The sequence below is a fragment of the Bos grunniens genome, chromosome 23 (genome assembly GCF_055505025.1).
Source record: "Bos grunniens cultivar Pamir isolate PY7600 chromosome 23, Bosgru_T2T1.0, whole genome shotgun sequence".
Taxonomy (NCBI): domain Eukaryota; kingdom Metazoa; phylum Chordata; class Mammalia; order Artiodactyla; family Bovidae; genus Bos; species Bos grunniens.
The window spans coordinates 50838987-50861397 of record NC_141187.1 but is presented as its reverse complement, the minus strand read 5'-3'; the positions used below and the strand labels follow the sequence as shown (position 1 = coordinate 50861397).

Genomic DNA, 22411 nt, shown 5'->3' with positions numbered 1-22411 from the left:
TGCAGGCAGACGCTTTAACCTCTGAGCCACCAGGGAAGTCAGGTTGTTAAGTGACATATAATGTATGTTTTTAACACGTTCTGTTAAATGAGGCATGATTGTACGTGAACTGCGAGGCAACACATTGATATACAAGTGGACCTCTGGCTCTGGAGGTGGGGGCAGAGGGTGGGGGGCAAAGGGCTGACGGGCCTCTTATTCCCCGGCTAAGATGACCGCTGTCTCTGGAAGCACCCTGTGTTTGAAGGTGGCTGAGCTACGCAGAGGCCACAGTGGAATGACACGGGTGTGACCCGTGTTCCTTGTGCTTGAGACTAGAGCGTGGTTCACCGATGCTCTGTGGAGCCCCCACGAGTTCTGAGAGGAGACTCTTGTGAGGCGGTGCCCCCAGGGGCATAGATTCCGTCGGTGAGGGGCTCCAGTCCCAGACACCTGCAGTGAGAACCCCCGGGCCAGAGCACGCGCCCCGCCAGTACAGGGTCACGGCCTGGGCCGTCCTCTGCCAGGGATGTGCAGGACACGCAGGCGGCCAGCGTGCAGTCAGCCCCGTGCCCGCCTCTGAGACGCCTGCCCAGCAGGTCGCCTGCTGATCGAACACCCCCGTCACCTTGCTCCTTCGCCCCCAGCACTAAGCAGGCAGGAACCGTCCCTCTAGACTTTCTCTCAGTTGGTGGAAGAATCGCTTTTGAAAATGGGGGACCAGGAGTTAAAGGAACCCCCCGCCAAGTCACCAAAACTAGTCGGGGACAGAGCCAGGCTGTCCCAGCAAAGCGATGGCCCCTAGGCTTCGTGCGAAGATGCAAGAGGTGACCGTGCCTGGCGCGCGGTGGGCCCGGCTCAGTGGTAACCATTATCAGGTTGTTCGTCTGATGAATTTTGTTAAAACTTACAGAACAAAAAGGGATAATTACTCATATGTTACATTCTATAGTGTTCTGTTGTTTATAAGGACTTTTAATATATATTATCCCATTTGGTCTTCGTAATAATTCGATGGGGTGAGACTGTGCCTGCTGTTGGACAGCAGCATCTGCAGAGGCTGAGGCGGATGGTGCCCCAGCTCACGTGGGAGTCGGGCTGCTCGGAGCAGCTCGGGGGCCCAGCGTGGCGAGGTGTGACTTGCTGGGTGGGTTAGAGGCTGGGGAGCCGCGGGCACCGTGCCCACACCCACCTCTGCCGTCCCTCGCTGCGTGTTACCTGCGCCCCGTCCACACTGACTGGGCCACACCGCACAGCCGGCCCTACGGTGAGGACGGCTGCACGAGCCTGGAAAACCTCGTGTCCTGTGCGGTGACGAGCACGGGATGGTTTGGGGAGAAGGGAAGAAATCCCGAAAGTTGCCTTCATGGAGACCCAGTGTATGGAGTATTCTGTTCACTTTTCGGGAGGGAAATTCGTTGTTAACTGAGCTCGGTATGTTTCCTCTCTGTGCCTGAGTAGCCAGAGAGGGTGGCTGCACAACATGAGTAGCCAGAGAGGGCGGCTGCTCAACACTGGCCATCTTCTCCCCTGGCTCCAGCCCAGTGCACCTTCTGCCAGCTTGCACCTGAGTCGGGCACGGGGCGCCTCCATCAGGACCCACATTCACCGTCCACGTACCCGGAACTAAGGCCTCCGTTACACCTGCCCTGGGCACTGTGCTGTAAACAGTGTTCGACTCGCATGGATTTGTTGCGGAAGAAAATAACGCTTCCCATTTCTCCCTAATGTGGAGAAGTCGAACTCATTGTTTCTGTTACTGAAATAGAATCTAATACTAACAGGTGGAATTTTATTTTAAATAGAGAAGAAACCATTTCCTTTTAAAATGCGGACACACAAACTGTGGCCCTTGTTTTCCTCTTAGCATAATTTCTCTGGGTAAATGACTAAAAATTGAGACCATTTTTTCCTTCATTTTCTTTGTATCTAATATTTGGAAAGTAATGTTTGTGTAGGAAGAATAAGAACACCATAGATCCCCAGGAAGCCCCCCAGTTTTTTTGTATCTTGGGGTCTTCCCACCCAATCCCATCCCCTTCTCCCAGCCCCCCAACCCACCCCCACCCCCCCGCCGGCCCAGAGCAGCTGCCAGGTTTTCTCTGAAAAATTTAGGTCCTCACAGTTAGCTTTTTGTTCCATATCTGTTTCTGTCAAGAGTTAATATTAGGCTGTTTTCTGGAAAAAACCAAATCCATAAATGTTTTCAGAGGTTTTGCCCAAAGAACCTCCCTTGGACGTTTCTATGGTCAAATACGATGGAGAAAAAGCTTCACAGACACAGGGTGGGGGTCTGCCCCGGGCCGGTTCTTTGGCCTTACGGGATCAGGCAGAAATACCAACACCTGCGTGTGTGGGGAGAGGACGGGAGAGGAGGGGCGGAAGGAGGTGCGGTCCAAGGGAGTCCGCCCTGCAAAAGGCCTGAAGTGCGATCTTCACTCCAGGCTTGGACCAGCCGCTGGGAGTCAGACCCACTCCAGTGTTCTTGCCTGGAGAATCCCAGGGACGGGGGAGCCTGGTGGGCTGCCGTCTATGGGGTCGCACAGAGTCGGACACGACTGAAGCGACTTAGCAGCAGCAGCTGCTGGGAGTCAGACGTCTCAAGTGGTGGAGGTTCGTGTCCGTTTTGCCCACTCTCCTCTGAACAGTGGAGAGTAGCTTGTAGGCCAGCTCTGTGTGAGCCAGGTCGAGTCCCAGCTCCCGGCCCTCCCAGCATCCAGCCTTGTAAGAACGGGGACCTGCAGGACGGGCGGTGACGGGAGACGGAGCCGGCGCTGGGAGCAGGCCAGCCAGGCGGTGCTTAGAGCTGTTTCCAGGTTAAGTGTGGGGCGAGGGTTAACACACCTGGTTTCCCATTATGTCTTTTTCTTTTTTTAATCTGTAGCCCCCACTCACTTATCTGAGGTGTATGAAGGGAAATACCCATCCCCCGGTGAACATGGTTACCTGGAAACAGTCGTCATTGTTAAACTGTATGTGACCTCACTTAAAACACAGTGATGATGTAAGACTGTGAAGATAAGCCGAGAAATTTAGTGGAAGATTTAAATGACCGTGCAAACCTTCTCTGAGAGGGCCAGCTAGCATTCAGAAGTAATGCTGGCATTGGAAAGGCTCAGTCTTTTAACCTGAAAATAGTGGGTTTACGGTCTTCCCTGGTGGCTCAGGGGTAAAGAATCTGCCTGTCAGTGCAGGAGACACAGGTTCAATCCCTGATCCGGAGAGATCCCACGGGCCTCGGAGCAGCAAAGCCCGCGCTCCACAGAACGAGAAGCCCCGGCAACGAGAAGTCCACGCGTCAAGACAGAGCAGCCCCTGCTCCCCAAAACCAGAGGGAAAAAAGTGAACATAAGAAATGATGTCTTTGACAAGTTCTGAAGACGAAATAAAGAGACTGAATGGGAGATAGAAGTTTCCCGTTCCAAAGACCCTTCTTTCTTCTCTTGATGCATCTATTTATTCATAGCAATATATTTATTGTCTTCAAAATGATTTTTACTGTCTTCACAGCAATTTTCTGGAGATGTAATCTGCATCCTATACAATTTCCTCATTAAACCTGTGCAGTTCGGTGGGCTTTAGTACATTCACGATGTGTGACCAGCTGCACAGTCAGTTTGAGAAATGTTCCATCTCCCCTGAAAGATGCCCTTTATTTTCAGCACTGGTCTCAGCACCCCGCCCCCCGATGCTCAGAGGGAGTGGTCTGGGCTGCAGGCCCCTCCCCCTGCAGTGCTTTAACCAGAAGCACAGACGAAACTGCACTTGAACAGAGATTTCTGGGGCTTCCTTTGCCCCCTTGTTTCTTAAGCTAAGAACCACCATGTTCAGGCAGGGCCCTGACACCTCGACCCGGGTCCCCTCTGTCCCACAGAGAACACGGGCCGCGTGCAGTGCCGTGCTCCCGCCTGCCTACCCGTGGTGGCGGAAGCCGTCCTTGGTTTTCTAATGCTGGGCGGCGTTTGATTTGTTTTAAATGAATGTATTTTTTAGATTTTTACATGTTTGTTTGTTTTGACCGCACTGGGCCTCGCTGCTGCGTGAGGGCTCTCTCTCGCTGTGGCGAGCGGACACTGCTCTCTAGTTGCCTCTCACTGCAGCGGCTTCGCAGGGCCTGGGGGCTTCATAGCTGTGGCACACGAGCTTAGTTCTCCACGGCATGTGGGATCTTCCCAGATCAGGGATAAAACCCACGTCCCCTGCGTTGGCAGGCGGATTCTTAACCACTGGGCCACCAGGGAAGTTCCAAATAAAGAATTCTTAAGCTTGAAAGTAGATCAGAGAGGATTCAGAAAGACCTCAGACCCCGTTTCTGCTCTTAAGGCCGTCAGTGGATAGTTGGCGGCCATGCTTTAGAAACAGGCTCGATTAATCCAATCCACATTTGCCAGAAGGGCTGCATTGTTCCGTGTGATTTCCTTGTGGAAAGTTTTTGTTTCCTGCGAATCTTCGTATCTAACTGAAATTCTGTCAAAAGATAAGAACAAACATGGGAGGCTTCCTTAATGGTTGGAAGCATGCTTAGCACTCGGTGGATCTCACGTGGCTTCTCAGGGAAGTCACAGAACAAGAGTTCCCGAGTGGGAGCCGGGCCTGCCTCCAACCAGCACAGTGCACTCCTGGCGCTTGGCGAAATTAAGTCAGAATCAAAAACAAACTGTTGGAACAAAGCGACGAAATCTGTAAACATCAAGGCAGCACGGAGCCTTGAGTGAGAACAACCTGAACTTGTCAAGCACCAAACCCGGCAGCCAAATTCAGGAAGCCGTTTTTTATTACAAATCGAGTAGATGGAATTGAAGTCAGGGCTGTCATTTGAAGTAGATGGAATTGTAGTCAGGGCTGTGATTTGAATGTACAGGAAAGTCACTGGTGATGCGTACTGTTTTATAGGAAAGACCGGTTTTTAAGTTCATTTAGATAAGATCACAGTCGCATAGACAGTAAACAGACTGGAAGTGCTTGTAAGTCGAGATAATGAATCGAAAAGCTAAATGAGTCATTTGAAAAGGAAAGGTCATGGACGGCGCCATAGGGATACATGTTAGCTTTGGTCTTATTTACACAGTTATTAATTGGGCTGAACAGACTGCTTCTGGAAACAGTACTAAGGAGCTGAGCTGCTTCCTGTGAAACCTGTGTTTTAAATGGAGGCTTTAAAGCATGGCGGTTAAGAGCGCAGCCTGGCCTTGCATTTGACCTTGGCCCTGCCGCTCACTGACTCGTCAGCCTGGAGCACAGCAGCTAACGTCTGTCAGCCACAGTGTCCCCGTGGACGCCACGAACAGGAAAGGTGGCCGCGCCACGGGAGCGCACCGTCCGTCAGTGAGGAAAGCGCCAGTGCCCTCCCTGGCGCACGGCACCCACGGGCGGCACATCGGTAGCGTGATCACCATCAAGACCGAGGGCCAGGGCTGTGTTCTCGGAGGAGATGCCGAGCCCAGGCGAACCGCACAGGGTGAACTTTGCCCACACATGGCCGTGGCCAGAAGCTGAGTGGACGTCACTGGGGCGATTCCAGAACTGTGGCAAGCTGACGGGAAAGCGGCCCATCCCTGTTAGAACGACTGTCACAATAATCTTTAAACGGAAAAAAAAATCACACTAGCTTTGCCTAAAGGGAAGAAGCCAGAGGTTGAGCGAATAACCGCTGGCTAGAGCAGAAGGCCTCCCCTGTGGGGAAGGTAACCTGTGCCCTCCTTGAGCAACACCAGGAGACAGGTGGGCGGTCCAGTCGCAAGGGAGGTGTTGGTGCAGAAACCAATTCCTTGAGTAAAACACGCTGCACCAGGCTGCATTACTGTGGACGGGTGAGCTGGCCTCAATAGACAGCATTCCTGAACAGTTACAGCTTCACCGTGGGTGATGGGAAGGACGCCTGTGAGGTTTTCACCTTAGCAGGTACGTGGAGATGTTTATATTTTGCATATTGGCAGGGGCGAGCCTGGAGCAAAGGGCCAGCTAGGGCCGGGGAGCCCCGTTAAACCAAAATCTCCCTCTTTAGACAAGCCCCTCCCCTACCGGCAACCCACTCCAGCATCCTTGCCTGGAGAATCCCATGCACAGAGGAGCCTGATGGGCTACAGTCCACGGGATCGCAAGAGTCAGACACGACTGAGCGACTAAACCACCACCACCTCCCCTACCCCAGTCCCTTTAGCAACGGGGTCTTGGACAGCTGTCACAGGTGTGCGTCTGCTGAGCTGGGCAAGAAAGCGATGAAGGCTGTGCCTCGCGAGTGTCACTTTGTGTCTTCACTGCAGTTTGCTCATGTAGGCAGCATCTCCGTCTGAGAGATGAGGAAGCTGTGCGGTCAGTCTCCTCAGACGCGTGAACACACCCAGCAGGGCCAAGACTGAGGCCTGACGCTCGGCTGCAAGGCTCAGCAAAGCCGCCTCGAGGTTCCACAGCTGTCCTCCAGAGACGGTGGAGGCGCCAGCCCCCCGGGGTCCCTCCCCCACGCCCAGGGTCCTCAAAGAGATCAGTTCAGTTCAGTCACGCAGTTGTGTACGACTCTTTGCGACCCCATGAATTGCAGCATGCCAGGCCTCCCTGTCCATCACCAACTCCCGGAGTCCACCCAAACTCATGTCCATTGAGTCGGTGATGCCATCCAACCATCTCATCCTCTGTCGTCCCCTTCTCCTCCTGCCCGTAATCCGTCCCAGCATCAGATCTTTTCAAATGACTCAGCTCTTCGCATCAGGTGGCCAAAATATTGGAGTTTCAGCCTTAGCATCAGTCCTTCCAATGAACACTCAGGACTGATCTCCTTTAGGATGGACTGCTTTTATCTCCTTGCAGTCCAAGGGACTCTCAAGAGTCTTCTCCAACACCACAGTTCAAAAGCATCAATTCTTCAGTGCTCAGCTTTCTTTGTAGTCCAGCTCTCACATCCATACATGACTACTGGAAAAACTGTAGCTTTGACTAGATGGACCTTTGTTGACAAAGTAATGTCTCTGCTTTTGAATATGCTGTCTAAGTTGGTCATAGCTTTCCTTCCAAGGAGCAAGCGTCTTTTAATTTCATGGCTGCGGTCACCATCTGCAGTGATTATGGAGCCCCCCAAAAATAAAGTCAGCCACTGTTTCCACTGTTTTCCCATCTATTTCCCATGAAGTGATGAGACCAGATGCCATGATCTTAGTTTTCTGAATGTTGGGCTTTAAGCCAACTTTTTCACTCTCCTCTTTCACTTTCCTCAAGAGGCTTTTTAGTTCTTCAAGACCATGACAAAGAAGAGGAAATTCTGAATAAAAGGCAAAAAATGAAGTGTAAATACTTATGGGGAAAAGAAATTCGAAATATTAGAAATGAATAATAAATTCACTGAAATAGAGATTAAAAAAAAGAGAGAGAGAAACAGATGAGACCAGAAGTCAGTTGAAAGGAGAATGAGTAACTCAGAGGCTGTGACTAAAGAATTACACCCAGCACAGAGCACAAATACCTAAAGATTAAAAACCTGCAATCAGTCAGGTAAGAGAAACGGAAGGTAGATTGAGAAGCCCCGCAACGCGGAGCAGTGGGGTTGTGAAAGAGAAAAACAGGAGTCGTGGCTGGAACTTTCCAACATGGATGAAGACATGAAGCATCTGGGTGAAGGCGCACGCTGAGTCCTGAGCAGAATAAACCAAGACGAGCGCAGGCCCAGCCTCATTAGAACCTCCAAGCTCAAGAAGAAAGCCTCTACGCGGCCGGGAAGAAGAGACAGATTCCTGGTGCAGAAGCAGCTCTGCCCAACGGCAGATGTGTCATCATTGCTAAAGGGCACAGCTGGGCGGAGACACAGTGACCCTGCAGTCTCAGCCTCATCAGATGGTCTGCGTGGGTGTGTCTCAGCCAGGTCAGTTCTGAAGTCTGCCTCCCACACGCTTTCCTGGAGGGAAAAGAAAAGATGTTCATTTGCAGGAAGAGAGGCAAGAGAGAGGGTCAGCCGTCAGGAGCTGTGAAAGCCTCAGGTTCTACACTTGCCAAGCTCGCAAGGCACCTGCCGTCGCTGCTTTAAACTTGCTACCTCTTGTTAGCGTGAACTAGGTTTGCAATACAAGGGTCTGGGTTTTCCTCCGTGGTTTAACACCTGTATTTACGGTAATATAAACCCTAAATTTTGTAGTGTCTTACATTCTGGCTGTTGTCATGTTGACTGTTGTTCTTGGACTCCTGAAGCCAGTGCCTCCTCCCATGTCTGTCGCGGAAGAGATTTCACGCTTATTCCTGACAACCTCTGCCTCTTAACTAATTCCCCTAAATTCCCATGTTCCTTAGAAGTGGCAGAAGGGTACCATTCAAAGGAAAAGCACTGTGTAACCAGCCACCTACTTCATCTCACATTGTTATCGTAAACTGCAGATTGTTTATCACAGCATCTCAGCTCTGAAAAAAACAGGATGTTTTTCAGGAGCAGTGGTACTTTGTCAGGAGCACCTGGATGGTAGCTTTATTATGTTGGTTTGAAATGTGTGTTCCGAACCAATGCTTTTGTTTGACAGCTTTGTTGATATTGCAAGTTGAGATCATTTATGTTTGAGTACTTGGTTCTTCAGAGGTTTTTCTGTTTAAAAAGTTGTATACTTTTTCAAATCAGTGATTCATCAGTGGGTTTATAGTGATATCAGGCTTAGTGTAAATTGATGTATAAACTTGTTCTTCTAACAAATTTATAGCTTTAGTAGATATTTCCTTAGTTGTATAGATTTCATAGGTATATAATGAAGCATTTAAGGAGACATTTTTTATTGTGGAAGTAACTTAACAGACTTCCATCACGACTATCTATGTGTATGTGTGTATACATATGAGTAATATATAGATATGTATTTGTGATGTATGTATTTAACCTGTGTAAACAAATGTGATAACTTCTAAAAATACCTAATTTTAAATTTGTATCCAATATTATGAACTAGTTATTGACCCCTAATAAACTGGGAAAAGAGGGGGATAAAATGGAGGAATGGCTACATTTGTGTCTATCACATCCTTAGAAGCATAATTTGAAAAATAACTCCCCACATAATTAACAATTAGAAGTATTCCCTTAATAATTAGAAATACTAACAAATAATGACATTACTAATTGAAATATCAATTCTGACAGGCACTTACTTATTTCTCTATTAAAATGGCTTCCTGAAAGTATCACAGGAAGTTAATGAATTGCTTGTTAATTAGATGTGAACTTTTCTCCTCTAGTTTTCAAATGAAAAAAAAAATGAAGTATGATGTATTCATACTTGTATTCATACATTCATAAATTGCACATTAATGGCAATACAAATATAATATATGGTAACGTTACACATGAATGTGATAAGGATATTCACAGTCGCATTTGCTAATTTTGGATACTGACTTATCTTTTAAGTTCGTTTTGTTCCTGAACATTTAAGTGCTGAAGCAATGTCTTGCCAGCATTTTCTAACTAGCCCAAGTGAAAGTTGCCCTGAAAACACTCAAACATTGACATCCAACCAACAAATCAGTCTGTCTTTTCTTCTCTCATTTCGTTAGCCTCTCAGCAAATACCCTGCTGTGATCAACGACATCTCCTTCTGGCTACCTCGCGAGAATTACACAGAGAACGATTTCTATGACTTAGTCCGAACAATTGGAGGAGACCTGGTGGAAAAAGTTGATCTTATAGACAAGTTTGAACATCCAAAGTAAGTAAAAAAAAAACGCTCTCTGACTTACCCTTTTTTGTTCTCTGTGACAAATGGCATGTGGGAGTATGTAATAGAGTTTTGCTGCAATGTAGTATGTAAGAGACAAATGTGATCTGAATTTATAGCGAACCTTAAGCATATCAGAAAACTCTTTTATATCAGTACTTTCTGAAAATCTTTCAAGATGCCGTTTTCATCTTTCCTGCCTTAGTAAACAAAGGATATGAAATAGAAGATTTTAAAGATCTTGGAGTTTTCCGGTGTTGTTTTGGGAAGCAATTTCTTACCCTCTCACATTCTGGGTGCTGAGGAAATGGAGCCGACAGAGCAGTTTGTGGCGGGAAAGCTGTTTTGTTGGTCTCTCGGTGAACGTTTATTAAGCACATACCACACACCAAGACCCGTACTGCGCCCTAGGAGTTCCGTGTGCGTCTGGAAGTGTGCTCAAGCACTGCGGGAGGCGGTGTTCCCTGAGCGCCTGCACGCTCAGCACCGTGTCTCCATCTATGTCGGTACTCACCTGGCAGCTTGGGTGGATGTCAGGTCCTCGGCTCGCCCGTGTTTGGGGGGAGCAGGGTCTCGTAAATGTTCCTCAGCTGTCTTCTCAAGTTGAAGTTGATTTAAGGAATTTGAGGCCAGGCTTGATCTTTTTTTCTTTTCTTCCTAAAGAATTTTTTGTCTTCAAAGTTTAATAACTGTGTCAGGATCCCTCTCGGTTGTAACCTGCTCTTGCTACTATGTGAACCCTTGTCTCTCTCTAATCAAGGTTTGCTGCCTCCTGGGTCTCAGGAAAGTTTTCTTGAATCGTATCAACAAGGCTCTCTCCTGATCCTGCCCTTGGGGATCCACACATGCCCTCCAGCCCTCCTTTGTCCGACGCCTCAGGCTGCTATTTTTCCCTCTGATGTTTGAAAAACCTCTCTCTCCACTTGGTCTTGGGTGCTCCCCCCACTGTTACCTCCCCCCCCTCCGTCTTCTGTGGCCTCTTCTTGCCCACATTCAGATATTCTGTCCCACACCCACCTTTTCTGACTTTTTCAAGCTCATATTTCAGTTCTCCCTGTTTTCTTCCTGTCTCTTCCCGGAGTCATTTCTGCTTTGTGATTTTTCCTTCTTAAATAAATTGCTTCATTTGGTTTTTAAAATTCACTGCAAAATACTTGGCCAGAAATTTCATGTGACCCAATGGCAGCATTTTTCTTTGACTTCCCGTCAGTAAGTTTTTCTGCCATTTCCCTTTTTTTTTCCTTCCCTGTATTTTAGTTGGTGCATTGGTGGTGTGCATGTGATTGCTTCTTGTCCCTCATATTTGAATGCGTTGGGTTTTTGGAACCCGCTCTTTGCACGAGGTTGAGGGCTGAGCTAGGGGCTCCCTTTGACATCTTGTGAGTGACACGCCCCCCAGTCCTGATTAATGCGAGTCAGCACCCTTTGGTGGAGACCTTCAGCTTCTGTAAAAACACCTCTGGGTTGTTAGGCTGCTTTGTCGTCAGGACAGAGTAGTCGCTCATGGTGACTCTTCAGGACAAACGGATTTATTTAGGGTGCGCCTGAGTCAGGGCTGAAGGCTACTCAAACCAACGCAGGTCTGAGGCCAGAGACCCTCCGCATCTCAGCGCCTCCCACAGTTAAACACACAGTCACTCTCTGCCCCGCTGCCTCAGCCCAAGGCTCTTCCAGCCTGTCCTCTCTCTTATACCAGCACCAGTTCTGGGGGGAGGCAGGCTCACTGAGCGAACCGTCACCCCACATGCTGGGCGGAGCCCTGCGCGCCAGGCCGCTTCCTGGGGTCTGAGCAGGCTGTGGACCAGCCGCCGTTGGTTCAAGAACCTGTCGTTGGTTTAGTCGGGGGGCCGCCCTAAACCGACCAGCTCCCCCTTCCAAGCAAGAGCATCCTCAGCAGAGGGGCTCACTGCACGGTTTCGGAACCTGCAAGGGGACACTGCCGTCCTCCTCCCGGTCCTCCCTCCCCTCCCCCTCCCCGGCCGCCTCCACCTGCGGGACTCCCAGCTTGCCCCTGGCCGCTGGCTCAGTCGCATCCTAGTCTTCACCTGCAGGCCCCCTGACGCAGGCTCCACGGGGCCCAGGGCCCCGTACCTCCCTTCGCCCGCTCTCAGTGTTCTCAGGGGTGGGGGGAGGCTCACGGCCTTATGGCTGGTGGGTGCCTATCCACCCTCCCTCCCTCCCTCGAGGGGCTTTTACTCCATGACCGGAGGTGGTTTATGGCGTTGGAAGCCGAGGCCGTGTGGTCTGGCGGAAAGAGCTGGGACTCAGGCGCCCTGATTCCCGCCTCCCTGCATCCTAATCCCTGGTCCTGGGCCGCCGGGCCGCAGGCTCCTCCTCTGCCCACTTGAGAGCTCGGATACTGTCTTGCAGCGGTTGCCACAAACACAAGGTTAGTCCGTCTGTGTGACATGCTTTGAAAACCGCCACGTTCTAAAATAATTGCTAGGTGGTCGAGTATCAACCAGTAACTTCCACAGTCAACCCATCTTGTTTCCTAAGACAGAGGACAACCTCAATAGAGCTAGTCCGCTCGGGTTTGGCGGTCGGTCCAGATGGTGAAGCCGATTCTAGAAAGAAGACAATGAGAGTTCACACAGCATGTCGCTCTGAAATGGAGCCTGGTCCTCCCGCAACATGAGGAGTAAATTTTCTATCAGAAAGAAAAAAAACACACAAGTACTCCATCCAGTGGTGTGGATGCTGGCAGGCCGGGCTCCACTGTCCACAGGCTGGTCTCCGGGCTGTATGCTGAGGCGATGCTGCGCGCAGTGCCAGCGGGGGGCTGACCTCTCTGGTCGTCTTTCTAGAGACGGAGCCGAGTAAGCTCAGTTACCGGAACTTAAAGATGGGCCGGCAGTGAGAAGCCCGCTCCAGCTAATCTTGGAGAGCGCGTCAGAAGATGTGTCCCCTTGAAATAGCGCACAGTGCCAATGAGACGGCCTTGGAACTCTGCTGGCTGCTCGCCCTTCCCTCGTTTTTATCGCAAGGCTGGTGGCATGAGTATAAGAACGTCTATTGTTGTGGTTCAGACAGCCCGGAAAGCAGTTCAAAGAAAATTATTTTTAGCCTGGTATTTCTTTTCCCCCATCCCTTCTCTCCCCTCCGTCCCCAAGCCTTCTTTTTAAAGCAGCCAGGGAGGGGTGTATTCTGTCGCCATCACAGAGAGGCCCCGTTGGCCCCCAGCGGGAGACACTATAGAACACAGTTAGTTCAGTCCCCGAACCCCCCTCTTCCGACGTGCCCCCCAGGACCTCGCCGTTTGCGGAAGGATTCTTGGGGGTCCCCTGCAGGCTGACCTGACCCCAGAGGAGCAGCCATGCACAGAGCAGGAAGGGACCCGAGTGCCTCCTGGACGCCGGGGAGGTGGGGCCAGGGGTCAGGCGCTGGGCCAGCGGCATCCCATCCCGTGGTGTCCCATCCCCAGCCGCCTGCCACACCACCCCACGCCCTTGTGGAAACTAACCAGGAAGCCCCTCTCTCCTTTGGAACTTGCCGTTGGCACTTTTCAGGGAGTTCTCCAGCAGCGTCTGTGCTTGGCACCTTGTGTGCCTTTTTGTAAGCGTGGGGACTGAGCGCCCTCTTTCCAAGACGCAGGTAAGGGTGCCTCACACCCCTTTGTGGTGCCTTGTCTCACCCCCACAGTAGCGATCAGAGGGACGCCAGTTAAGACACGCTCCCCAGGCAGCGTGTGTGGGGACAGGAGGTCTCTGTCTTGCTTGCAGGTGTGGAATGAGGAGCAGAACTCCCCTCTCCCGTCTTGGGGGGCAGTTATGAGAAAGGCTTTCCATCGCTGGGTCTTTAAAGTTGTTATCTCAGTTCACAAGGTCACTTCTTTCCACTGGCTGCCACCCAGATGAACGCCCAGGGCCCGCGGTGGGAGTCGGCCCTCCCCTGCCCCCCACCGCCAGTCCCCTTGTCTGTCAACTCACTTTTCATACCCCACAGAGACTCGGGCCCGTGTGCCACAGTCCTCAGAGTCGGTGATGTTGTCCTGGCGACCAGGAGGTGCATGAATCCAAATGCTGCCTCAGAACTGTACAGAGCATCACCACACCCTTACCCTCACTACAGAGTTGGGAGCTGAGTCTCTAAGGATGGGTCTGTATTTGTAAGGAAGTCTCCGCGATACACTGGTGAGACCTTTTTGAGTCAACTTCACATTTCTGAGCAGAAGAGACGCCCTGCAGACTCGGGCCTCACCTGGCTGGCCTCCTGAAAAACCATCAAGCCTCTCGTGCCCCCAGCGCCTCTGGCCTCCAGTGTCACCCTGGGCTGGGCCGAGACCTGCCGGCTTGGGCGGTTCCAGGCAGCTGACTCCAGCGTCTCCTGGCGACTTGTTTTCCTCAACTTGGTCAATCTGAGGCTCCAGCAGCAGTCAAGAGGATGCACCAAAAAAGGCAGGGGGCAGCCACACCCGGGAGGAAGAGCCCCTCCATGGGGAAGGACTGGTGATGGGCACAGGTGGGCCCAGTGGTCCCACCGTTTGGGTGTCTGCCTTTGGGGTGTTGATAGCGGGCCCAGCAGTCAGGAGCAGGTGGAGGCGTGCAGCAGGGCAGACCAGCGGTCACAGAGGATCTGGGCTTTGGGACAGCCATCCAGGCAAGTGTGGAGGGGAGCCCAGCTCAGGCTGGCCTGGGGGAGCATGGAGGCCGCTCCTGGGGTGGGAGCCCCGGATATTGGGGCAGAATCCTTGCAGGACAGTCTGCGTGTTCTGCTGAGCACTACTGGCCCAGGGCTTCTGCGGGTCTGCCTCTCAGAGGTGGAGTCTGGTTCTGAGTCCAGAATGGGGCAGAATCTGAGATGCAAGGCGTAGGGGGACACGGGGAATGGGGGAGTTAGAAAACCCAGTGGTAACAGCCGGTCTTTGTGGGAGTTTCTGTCTCTGTTTCGCTTCATTTTAGTAGTCCATAGCGTCGCTGTGATCATTCGTTCAGGTGTAGTTTGGAGTCAGAAACGGTGTTCTCATCGAAAGAATTTGATCAGGGTCTAGTGAGGAGAGAGCAAGGTAGAATGTCCTGAGAGTCCCGTGAAGGAGACAAGGACTCCCCAGGGCAGCGCTGTGAAGGCGAGGGCGTCCCCATCACAGAGCCTCTTGTGACTCAGACGCTGGGGATGCAAGCAAAGGGGCTTCCGTCCCACCGTCCCCAGGGTCTCCACCCACCTGCTCACACACGTCTGTCTCCAGCAGAGCCCCCTCGGGGTGTTCTGGAAGCCCCAGAGGGTGTCTTGTGCGTGTGCACAAACCAGCTCACTCCACTGAACGTGGCATGGCTGCCATCGCATCCCCGCGGCGCCGGCCAGCACACCGTCGAGCTGTGGAGCCCCGTGGGGCCCTGCGTGTTAGGGTTTGCGCACAGCTGGTCCACCCCATGGGTGTCGTCATGCTGTCACCTCTGTCTGAGCCCAGTCTCCCCACCGGCCGTGCAGAGACCCTCCCCCATGCCCTGCCCTGGTCTTTTCCCTGCCGGTTACACAGCAAACAAGGGCTGGGGATTCCGGGTCAGTCCTAAGTTGCCTTTACACGGATGTCTTTTCCATGATGCACGATTCAGGGATAAGGACAAAACCCACAGAATGCCCGTCGTCTCCAGAACTGCTTTGTAGGATGTCTCGTGTGTAATATTTCTCAGAGGAGAAAGAACACTTCACAGAAGTGCTTGGAGTCTGTGCTTGAGAGATGTGGCCACTGTTCTTAGCCCTCACCTGCTCCCGAAAGGAGGTGGCAATAGTAAGATGAGGAAGGACCCTAACCTTGGAAATTAGGCAGGTGAAGTATCTATACCGGAGATGACAGCTGTGGTCTAGATGTGTACACAAAGGTTTACTGGAACAAACCTTGTGCTATGCGTATTCACTGTCATGTCTGACTCTCTGTGACCCCGTGAACTGTACCAGGCTCCTCTGTCCATGGGATCCTCCAGGCAAGAATACTGGAGTGGGTTGCCATGCCCTCCTCCAAGGGATCTTCCCAACCCAGGGATCGAGCCCAGGTCTCCCACATTGCAGGCTGATTCTTTACCATTGAGCCACCAGGGAAGTCCATCTCTTATCCTAGTGTTCATTAAATATGGTAATTTCTCCTGGATCATCTGTCTAGTAATGCAACCAGTGTGCAAGTTTTGAAATTCTGTGGTTATAGTAGAAGCAGCATTTCTAGCACGTTCTTCTGTTTTAGCAACTGCTCCGTTGCCTTACGTTTATACATTTTCCCACCCTTGCTCTGTAAATCAGCGCCAAGCAGTAGGCCTTGAACTTTCTACTCTCTTTGGCCTTTAGAACAAAGTACTCAATTAAGAAATTTTGATGAAATTGATTCACCATAAAGAAAAAAAAATCTCTATGTTATATATTTTTTCAGGATATAACTGACACCTCTTTCCATGTAGACCCAAAACACACCCAGTTGGTAACATTTTCTGCTTAAATGACCAGAACCTTACCTCTCAGTTAACGACAGTTTCTTTTCTTACAGGAGAGGAAAGTGTGGTGCGGATTGCTATATAGAAACAAGAATTAGGTTGCAATAAGTTGGGATGTGAGTAAACCACTGGTTTAAAAATAGTGTGGTTTGGACCAAATGTTCAGATAGAAAAGAAGGAAAGAAAGAGGGTGGGGGGAGTTTTGTGAAGAAGGTTGGTCATATCCTGTATAAAATATATTTTGAAACTCTGAGCTCCCAGGATCAGGAAGCTGATTGGGGGGGGGGGGGGGGGGGCGGGGCGGGGAGGGGGGTTAGAAGTATGCAGATTATCCACGGTTACCTAGGAAACCCCTCTTCTGATTGGAAGAGGAGAGACCACAAGGCAGGAGAGAAATTCAAGGAGTCAGATTAGGACGGGTTCATGTGTTTGTCTGTTTGCCTTAATGCGAGGAACGAGGAACGTCTATGAAGGAAGGTGAGGTGAAGAGAAAAGCTCTCTGCTCAGGGAAGGTGGAGCTTCCCATCTCTTGAGACTGGAGCTCCCAAACCATGATGCCCTGCACCGTCCTGCCCAGGGTGACAGTTGAAGCGGGCCCCGGCCTCCCTTTCCCGGAAGCCCCGGCCTCCCTTTCCCGGAAGCCCCGGCCCCCCTTTCCCGGAAGCCCCGGCCCCCCTTCCCGGAAGCCCCTGCATCCCCGCACACTGTCTCGACGGGGCAGCTGCTGCAGTGGTCCAGTGGGACTCTGCCTTTGGACCCGGCCGACTGGTCCAGAGAGGAGCACCTCACAAGGCTGGGCCGATGGGCCTCTTCTCCATCTGGTTTGGGTGGAAAACTAGAGAGAGCTTGGGCTGCGAGTGGTCTTGCCAGGAACCGTCGCTGGCCATGTTTCCTGCAGTGGAGAGGGCAGAGAGGGCAGAGAGCCAGCGGAGGAAGCGGCCGAGAAGGGAGGCGGAAGGCAGAGCCTTCGGGGCGGATCCTGGTCCACCGTGTGCAGGGCCCCGGCTGCACCGACCTTTCCCCGGTCCTTCCTCAGACCCCACAAGCCAATGTAACTCACGGTATGTAAGGTCCTTGGACGTGTGTTTCCATTACTGGAGACCAGACGAGTTCCAGAAGCTTTGGGCCCTGGAAGCGGGCAAGAAGGCAAAGGAAGCAGGCTGAAGCCAGCAGCCTCGTGGTCAGAGGACGTGAAGCAGCATGGAGAGGAGCTGCGGCCGCCTTGGGCGCTCGGTGTTTCTGTTCAGTGCAAGTTTGAAGTGGTTCTTCTCCTCTGAGCTGGAGTGGCTAAAAATGAACGCTGTCTAGGTGCAACGTATTCATTCCAGGGAACCTGCACTGAACACTTGGCGCAGGGGAGCCACTGCGCTGTGTGTAAGTCTCGTGGTCCAGAGATATCAGAGCGATTTTTAGAGACGAGCGCCTGTCCTCAAGCAGCTCACCGTCTGATAGCAGGTCTGTGCAGGTGATGTTTGCAGTCCACATGCCGTCAAGGGTCTTGGATGAGCGGTGCACCACCGTGGTTTCAAAGATGGGCCGCATCTCCCTTTGCCTTAAATACTCAAGCAACTTTGCAGATCGTGGTTCAGTGGAGTCTTGAAGGCAAACAGGACTTAGACATGGACGGGGCCAGGGCAGAGTGGGTGGCTTGCCCAAAGACTGGAAGACAGAGGTGGGAGAGGAGTCCAGACCTACCAGCATGCAGGGTGCACGGGGCTGGGGGAGGGACTGCTGGGGGTGGGCCCCATCACAAAGGCCCTGAACTCCCTTATAAAATTGTGGACTTTCTCGTCGAGCACGTGGGGAGTCACTGAGCTGGTTCACCCGTTTGCAGTTTATGAAGGATTTTCCATCTTGCCTGCGGCGACCGTGTTGGCCAGGGATGAGGTTGGTCATAGGAAAAAGATGTATTGGGTTGGCCAGAAAGTCCGTTTGGACGTTCCTGTACCATCTTGTGGGAAAAATCAAATAAACTTTTTGGCCAACCCAGTAGAAGCGTGTGTGCATATAGTCTGAGTGAGAGGAGATAAGTCCTCGCTGAGACACTGGGGAGTGGGAGCGGCGAGAGCCTCGTGGGAATAAGCTGGCTGGTGGGGGAGATATTCAGGGTCCAAATCCATGGGGAAGGTGAGCCCGTTCCAGGGAGAGAGCAGGGGGGTGGGGGAGGAACATAGCCCCTGGGCATGTGGGACCCGGAGGACCGAAGCCGACCAGGCCAGAGGGAGGGGAGGAGGCAGCGGCCTTTGGAGGAGGCGATTTGATTACTTTGCGCCTCTTGGGCTGAGGGGGGACACACAGCCCAGCTGACCGGAGAGCCCCCGGAGGCAGGCCAGGTTTAGCATCCACAATCGGGGGGGACTAGGACCCCAGTAAGTTCTAGAACAGGAGAGGGGGACGAGGCGAGAGCCCCAGGGAAGACCTCGGGGTGGGGAGAGGGAGGGCGGGGTTTGGAGGGACGGCCGGAGCAGCAGTGGTGGCCGAACCACAGGAACCACAGGAGGAGGCGCCGCGAGGAGCCGCCATGGAGTCCGGGAGGCGGCGCCAGGGTCTCTCGAGGGGCTGCGGTTCAGAAAACCTTGCGTATCATCTGGTTTCTTCACCTTTCGTCCCCGTGCCTTCACTTATATTTATTCCACAAGCGTTCGTGATGAGAGGATGCGTGATGTCATGGACACACTGAGGGTGGACGCGCTACACAGAGAACCAGGGGCTGAGGGGGACGGACCACAGAGAGAACCAGGGGCTGAGGGGGACGGACCGCAGAGAGAACCGGGGGCTGTGCTCCGCCCCCGGCCCGCCCTTCGGAGCGTGCGTCCAGCCGTTCCCTCTGAAGCAGTGCTGCAGGAAGTTCCCCTTTCCCGTTACCCCGTGTTTGTCTTCCTGCCCTGCTTGGATCACTTTAAGGATCCAGTGAAGCCGCTGGAGGACCTGTGGTGGTTAGCAACCCGCAACCTGGCGCGAGGGGGTCCTCCCAACACAAGCCTCCTCAGATTCATTTAAAGGGGTGCAGTCAGTGTATTCAGTTCAGGAAAGGGGATGGCCTGAAAACTAGGCACTAAGCATATGAGCAGGATTTAGAATTTAAATGATGCTTTGATCAGCATCTCTTGAAATGGCACCGGAAGGTCCAGTCTCATGTCCTTCTGGGTGCGTCTGTGCAGCAGGGTCTGCGCGCCCCTGTGGGGGTGGCCTCCTCCGGATGGCCGCGGGTCCACCTGAGGGACAGGGTTCTAGCAGTCAACCGCACACCTCCACTCACGTCCCAAACCCGAAACAGCCGTCCCACGGTGAGCGAACGGGAGGACAAGTGGGAGGGACATATGGCAGGAAAAGCGGGGAAGACTCGGTTATATTTAGGATGTGATTGTTTTTGACCTAGATTCAATCAATGGATACCTATATATTGAACCTCTCCCTTTCACGATTCCTCCGGCAAGAAAACCTATTTAAATATGAATCCCAAATCATGTCATCTCACATCTGCCGCAGGAATATAGCTGGCAGTATTAAACAGACCAAGCCCTCGAGAAGCCTAGTCTGAACAGAAGCTATTCTTGGCCTTGTTTAAGTAAAGGAGATCAATACAGATATGCAAGATGGAAAAATCCTAATAGTAGGAAACCAAAATTCAAGGTCCCTCCAACCTTCGAAGCAGAGCAAGTGTTCCTCAGGAAACAGACATGTCTTAGAGGTTTCAGTGGGGTTCCCCCAGGGGGGTGGTAATGCGTCCTTCATGCCCCAGTCCTAGCATGGAGCCCCCCTTCCTGGCTGGACGTCCCCCTGCAGGCCACTCTGCTTGCCCAGTGGCTGGACCAGGTGCAGGGTGAAGTCCGACTCTGTAACGTAGGACCCACTTTACACGTTGATATATTGTAATCATACTGTTACACTATTTTTAACAATACTTTTACTTACTAAATAGGTTTTCTGCTTGTTGCAATACAAGGGAGATTTTTTTTTCTTTTAGCTCATGCCATAATGCAAAAATGGCAAGGCAGTTATTGTACTCATAATGGCAGATTTGTTTAATTAAAATTACATTCAGTTGTGCTGACACTCTCATAAGCAACTGTGAAAAACAGCTATTATGATCTGTTGATATGCTGCCTTGAGCGGCTAATAATTGTAGTTAGAAGGAGGTTTTGCTTCTTTATCATCAGTAAACTTGACCACTCAAGTTTGAAAGAAGCGATATTAATAATTTTAAATTTTTAGATTTGTTTATCAGTTGGGCCTTTGCATTATGTTTTTAAAATCAGCCTCTCCACCCGTCCCCCAGTGAAGAGAAGGCAACCGTTTCTGTTAAATATCACACGGGAGTGTTTGGTGGAGAAGCGGGTTTAAACAGCCCCCGCTGGATGTGAGCGGAGGGGCCCTCTCGGGTGTCGTCGCCCTCCTGAGACTGCTCATGGTCCCTGGAGCTCGGTCTTCCTGCAGCGGACGCGTGATGTGGTTGTGTCGTATTCTGTCTCATTTCTTGACGTGTCCCGGGAGGAGTGGACCGTGTGTCACAGGGGCCGGCAGGCCTCGCGGAGCAGCACGTGGGCCCTCTCAGCTGCCCTGAGTTCAGGTTTTGGCTTTGTCACCAGTGGGACTTTAAGTTGCTCTCTCTCTCTGAGTTTGTCTTTAAAACAGGATTAATGTCAGAACCTACCTTACACGTTCCTTTGCAGGAGCTGGCGTGTACGGGTATAGTTTAAACTGCTGCTGGCGGTGGTGGCGAAATCCTAGCGCTGGCTTTTCTTCTGGGAGAAACTCATCGTAGCTGGAAGTGAGCACTGACTATACGCCAGGAACGGCAGAGCTCCCATTGGAAGGTTGTGTGTTACGCTACGTGTGTAGTTAGGCTCATGCTCAGAAGAGACACCTGAGTTGTTTGATGAACATGAACGACAAAGCTGCTTTCATAAGGTCTAATTGTTTTGGATTGGAAGACCAGGAAAGAAAGTTGAGGATATCAGGAAAGAAAAAAACGTGTGAAGGGCTTTGAGATCTGAGAAGGAATTTTTTTAACACCGTAAGAAGAAGTTGCAGTATACTTTTTTTTCTGAGCACAGTAAATTCTCTAGGATGTAGGCTGTGTGACGTTATTGATAGAGAAAATGGGAAGGAATGCCAGACCTTGCAGCCAGCACATCTGTTTGTAAGGCAGTATCTGATGAGATTTCCATTCTGGGGCAGGCCCAGCGTCTGTGTTACTCAGATGAGATTCAGGCCAGAAGTGCATCCTGTAGAGTCTTCATTCCAACACTTTGTTTTCTGATTTGGAATTCAGCACGCAGCCGATCTGGTGAAGTCAATGACTGGAAGATCGTTGCTGTCAGTGTTCATGAAACAAGGGAGACTGGTCATTTTTAGGAGGTGGCACAATTCTGCCATCCTCTATTGGTGTTTTAAAATCTATTTCATGATAAAGTAGTCTCCAGAGCACATCAACTATTAGATGTCTATTTTAGATGTCTATTGTTACACCAATTTATAAAATTCCCTGCAGCGTGAACGGGCGACTCATGCAGGGGCCCGAGGGCACTGGGCATGCTGGGGCCTCCCTGGGCAGAACGTGCAGCGGTGAGGCTGCCTGCGGAGCCATGCACCTCAGGATGAAACCCCGCTTCCTCATGACATCTCTCTAGGGAGCGCTCACCATTGTTCTCACCTGCATCCTCGCCTGCCTTCTCTCTCATCTGGACAAGCCACTGGTTCGTCATCTAAAAACCTGGTGTCATAAATCTGCCTTGATAGCAGCGACATAAAAGTCTAAATTGAAAGGAGGTTCATAGAAGCACATCCAGCTTTTTTTTACAAAAGCAGAATGATTGCATTTTTAATATTAACACATGTCCTTCAGCCTCGTGTGGCTGTGGACGTGTTCCCAGGGGCTGGCGCTCCGTCTGTGTGTCTCCTATCCTGTCGTGGATATGTTACCCTATCGCACGCACGCTTGTATTGTTCTCAGTCATTACTGGAATTTGCATATGAAATATTACAATGTTTGTACTCCGCATTTAGAGCACTCATGAAGGTTTGTTCTCACCTGGGAATCCCGTCAGGTGTATTCGGAGTATCTTTGGGGATTTTCAGGAATGCAAAGTAGGTTGGTTCTTCTTGCTTAGGTAGAATGAACTGGCTCAGAGTTCATCCAGCCATTTGCAGACATGCCTGTAGGAAGCTCTGGGGTGCCTGGGAAAGGCCACGTTATGTTGTAAATTGGGTATCAGATCTACCTTCCCTCTCTTCTTTACTGGACGTCTGGTTCTTTATTTGCAGATGGGTCAGTGAGAGCAGTGCCCGTGAGGTGTAGGGCCATGAGGAGGTGTGGACTTGTGGATTTCACCG

General features: G+C 51.4%; 1 protein-coding gene across 31 annotated transcripts in view; it reads left to right on the top strand.

Annotated features, from left to right (window-relative positions):
• The window catches only part of FARS2 (phenylalanyl-tRNA synthetase 2, mitochondrial), a 310200-nt gene that overhangs the window by 186414 nt on the left and 101375 nt on the right, over positions 1-22411 (top strand). For 28 of the 31 annotated variants that reach the window (XR_015152578.1, XR_015152577.1, XM_086370380.1 and 25 more), the window contains one exon: positions 9496-9647. The exons of the other annotated variants lie outside the window; for them this stretch is intronic. Coding sequence is in view for 26 of the 28 variants with exons in the window: in XM_086370380.1 (XP_086226506.1) it covers positions 9496-9647 (152 nt within the window). In the remaining 2 variants the exon portion in view is untranslated. The remainder of the gene's footprint in view (positions 1-9495; positions 9648-22411) is intronic. 31 annotated transcript variants of the gene reach the window in all.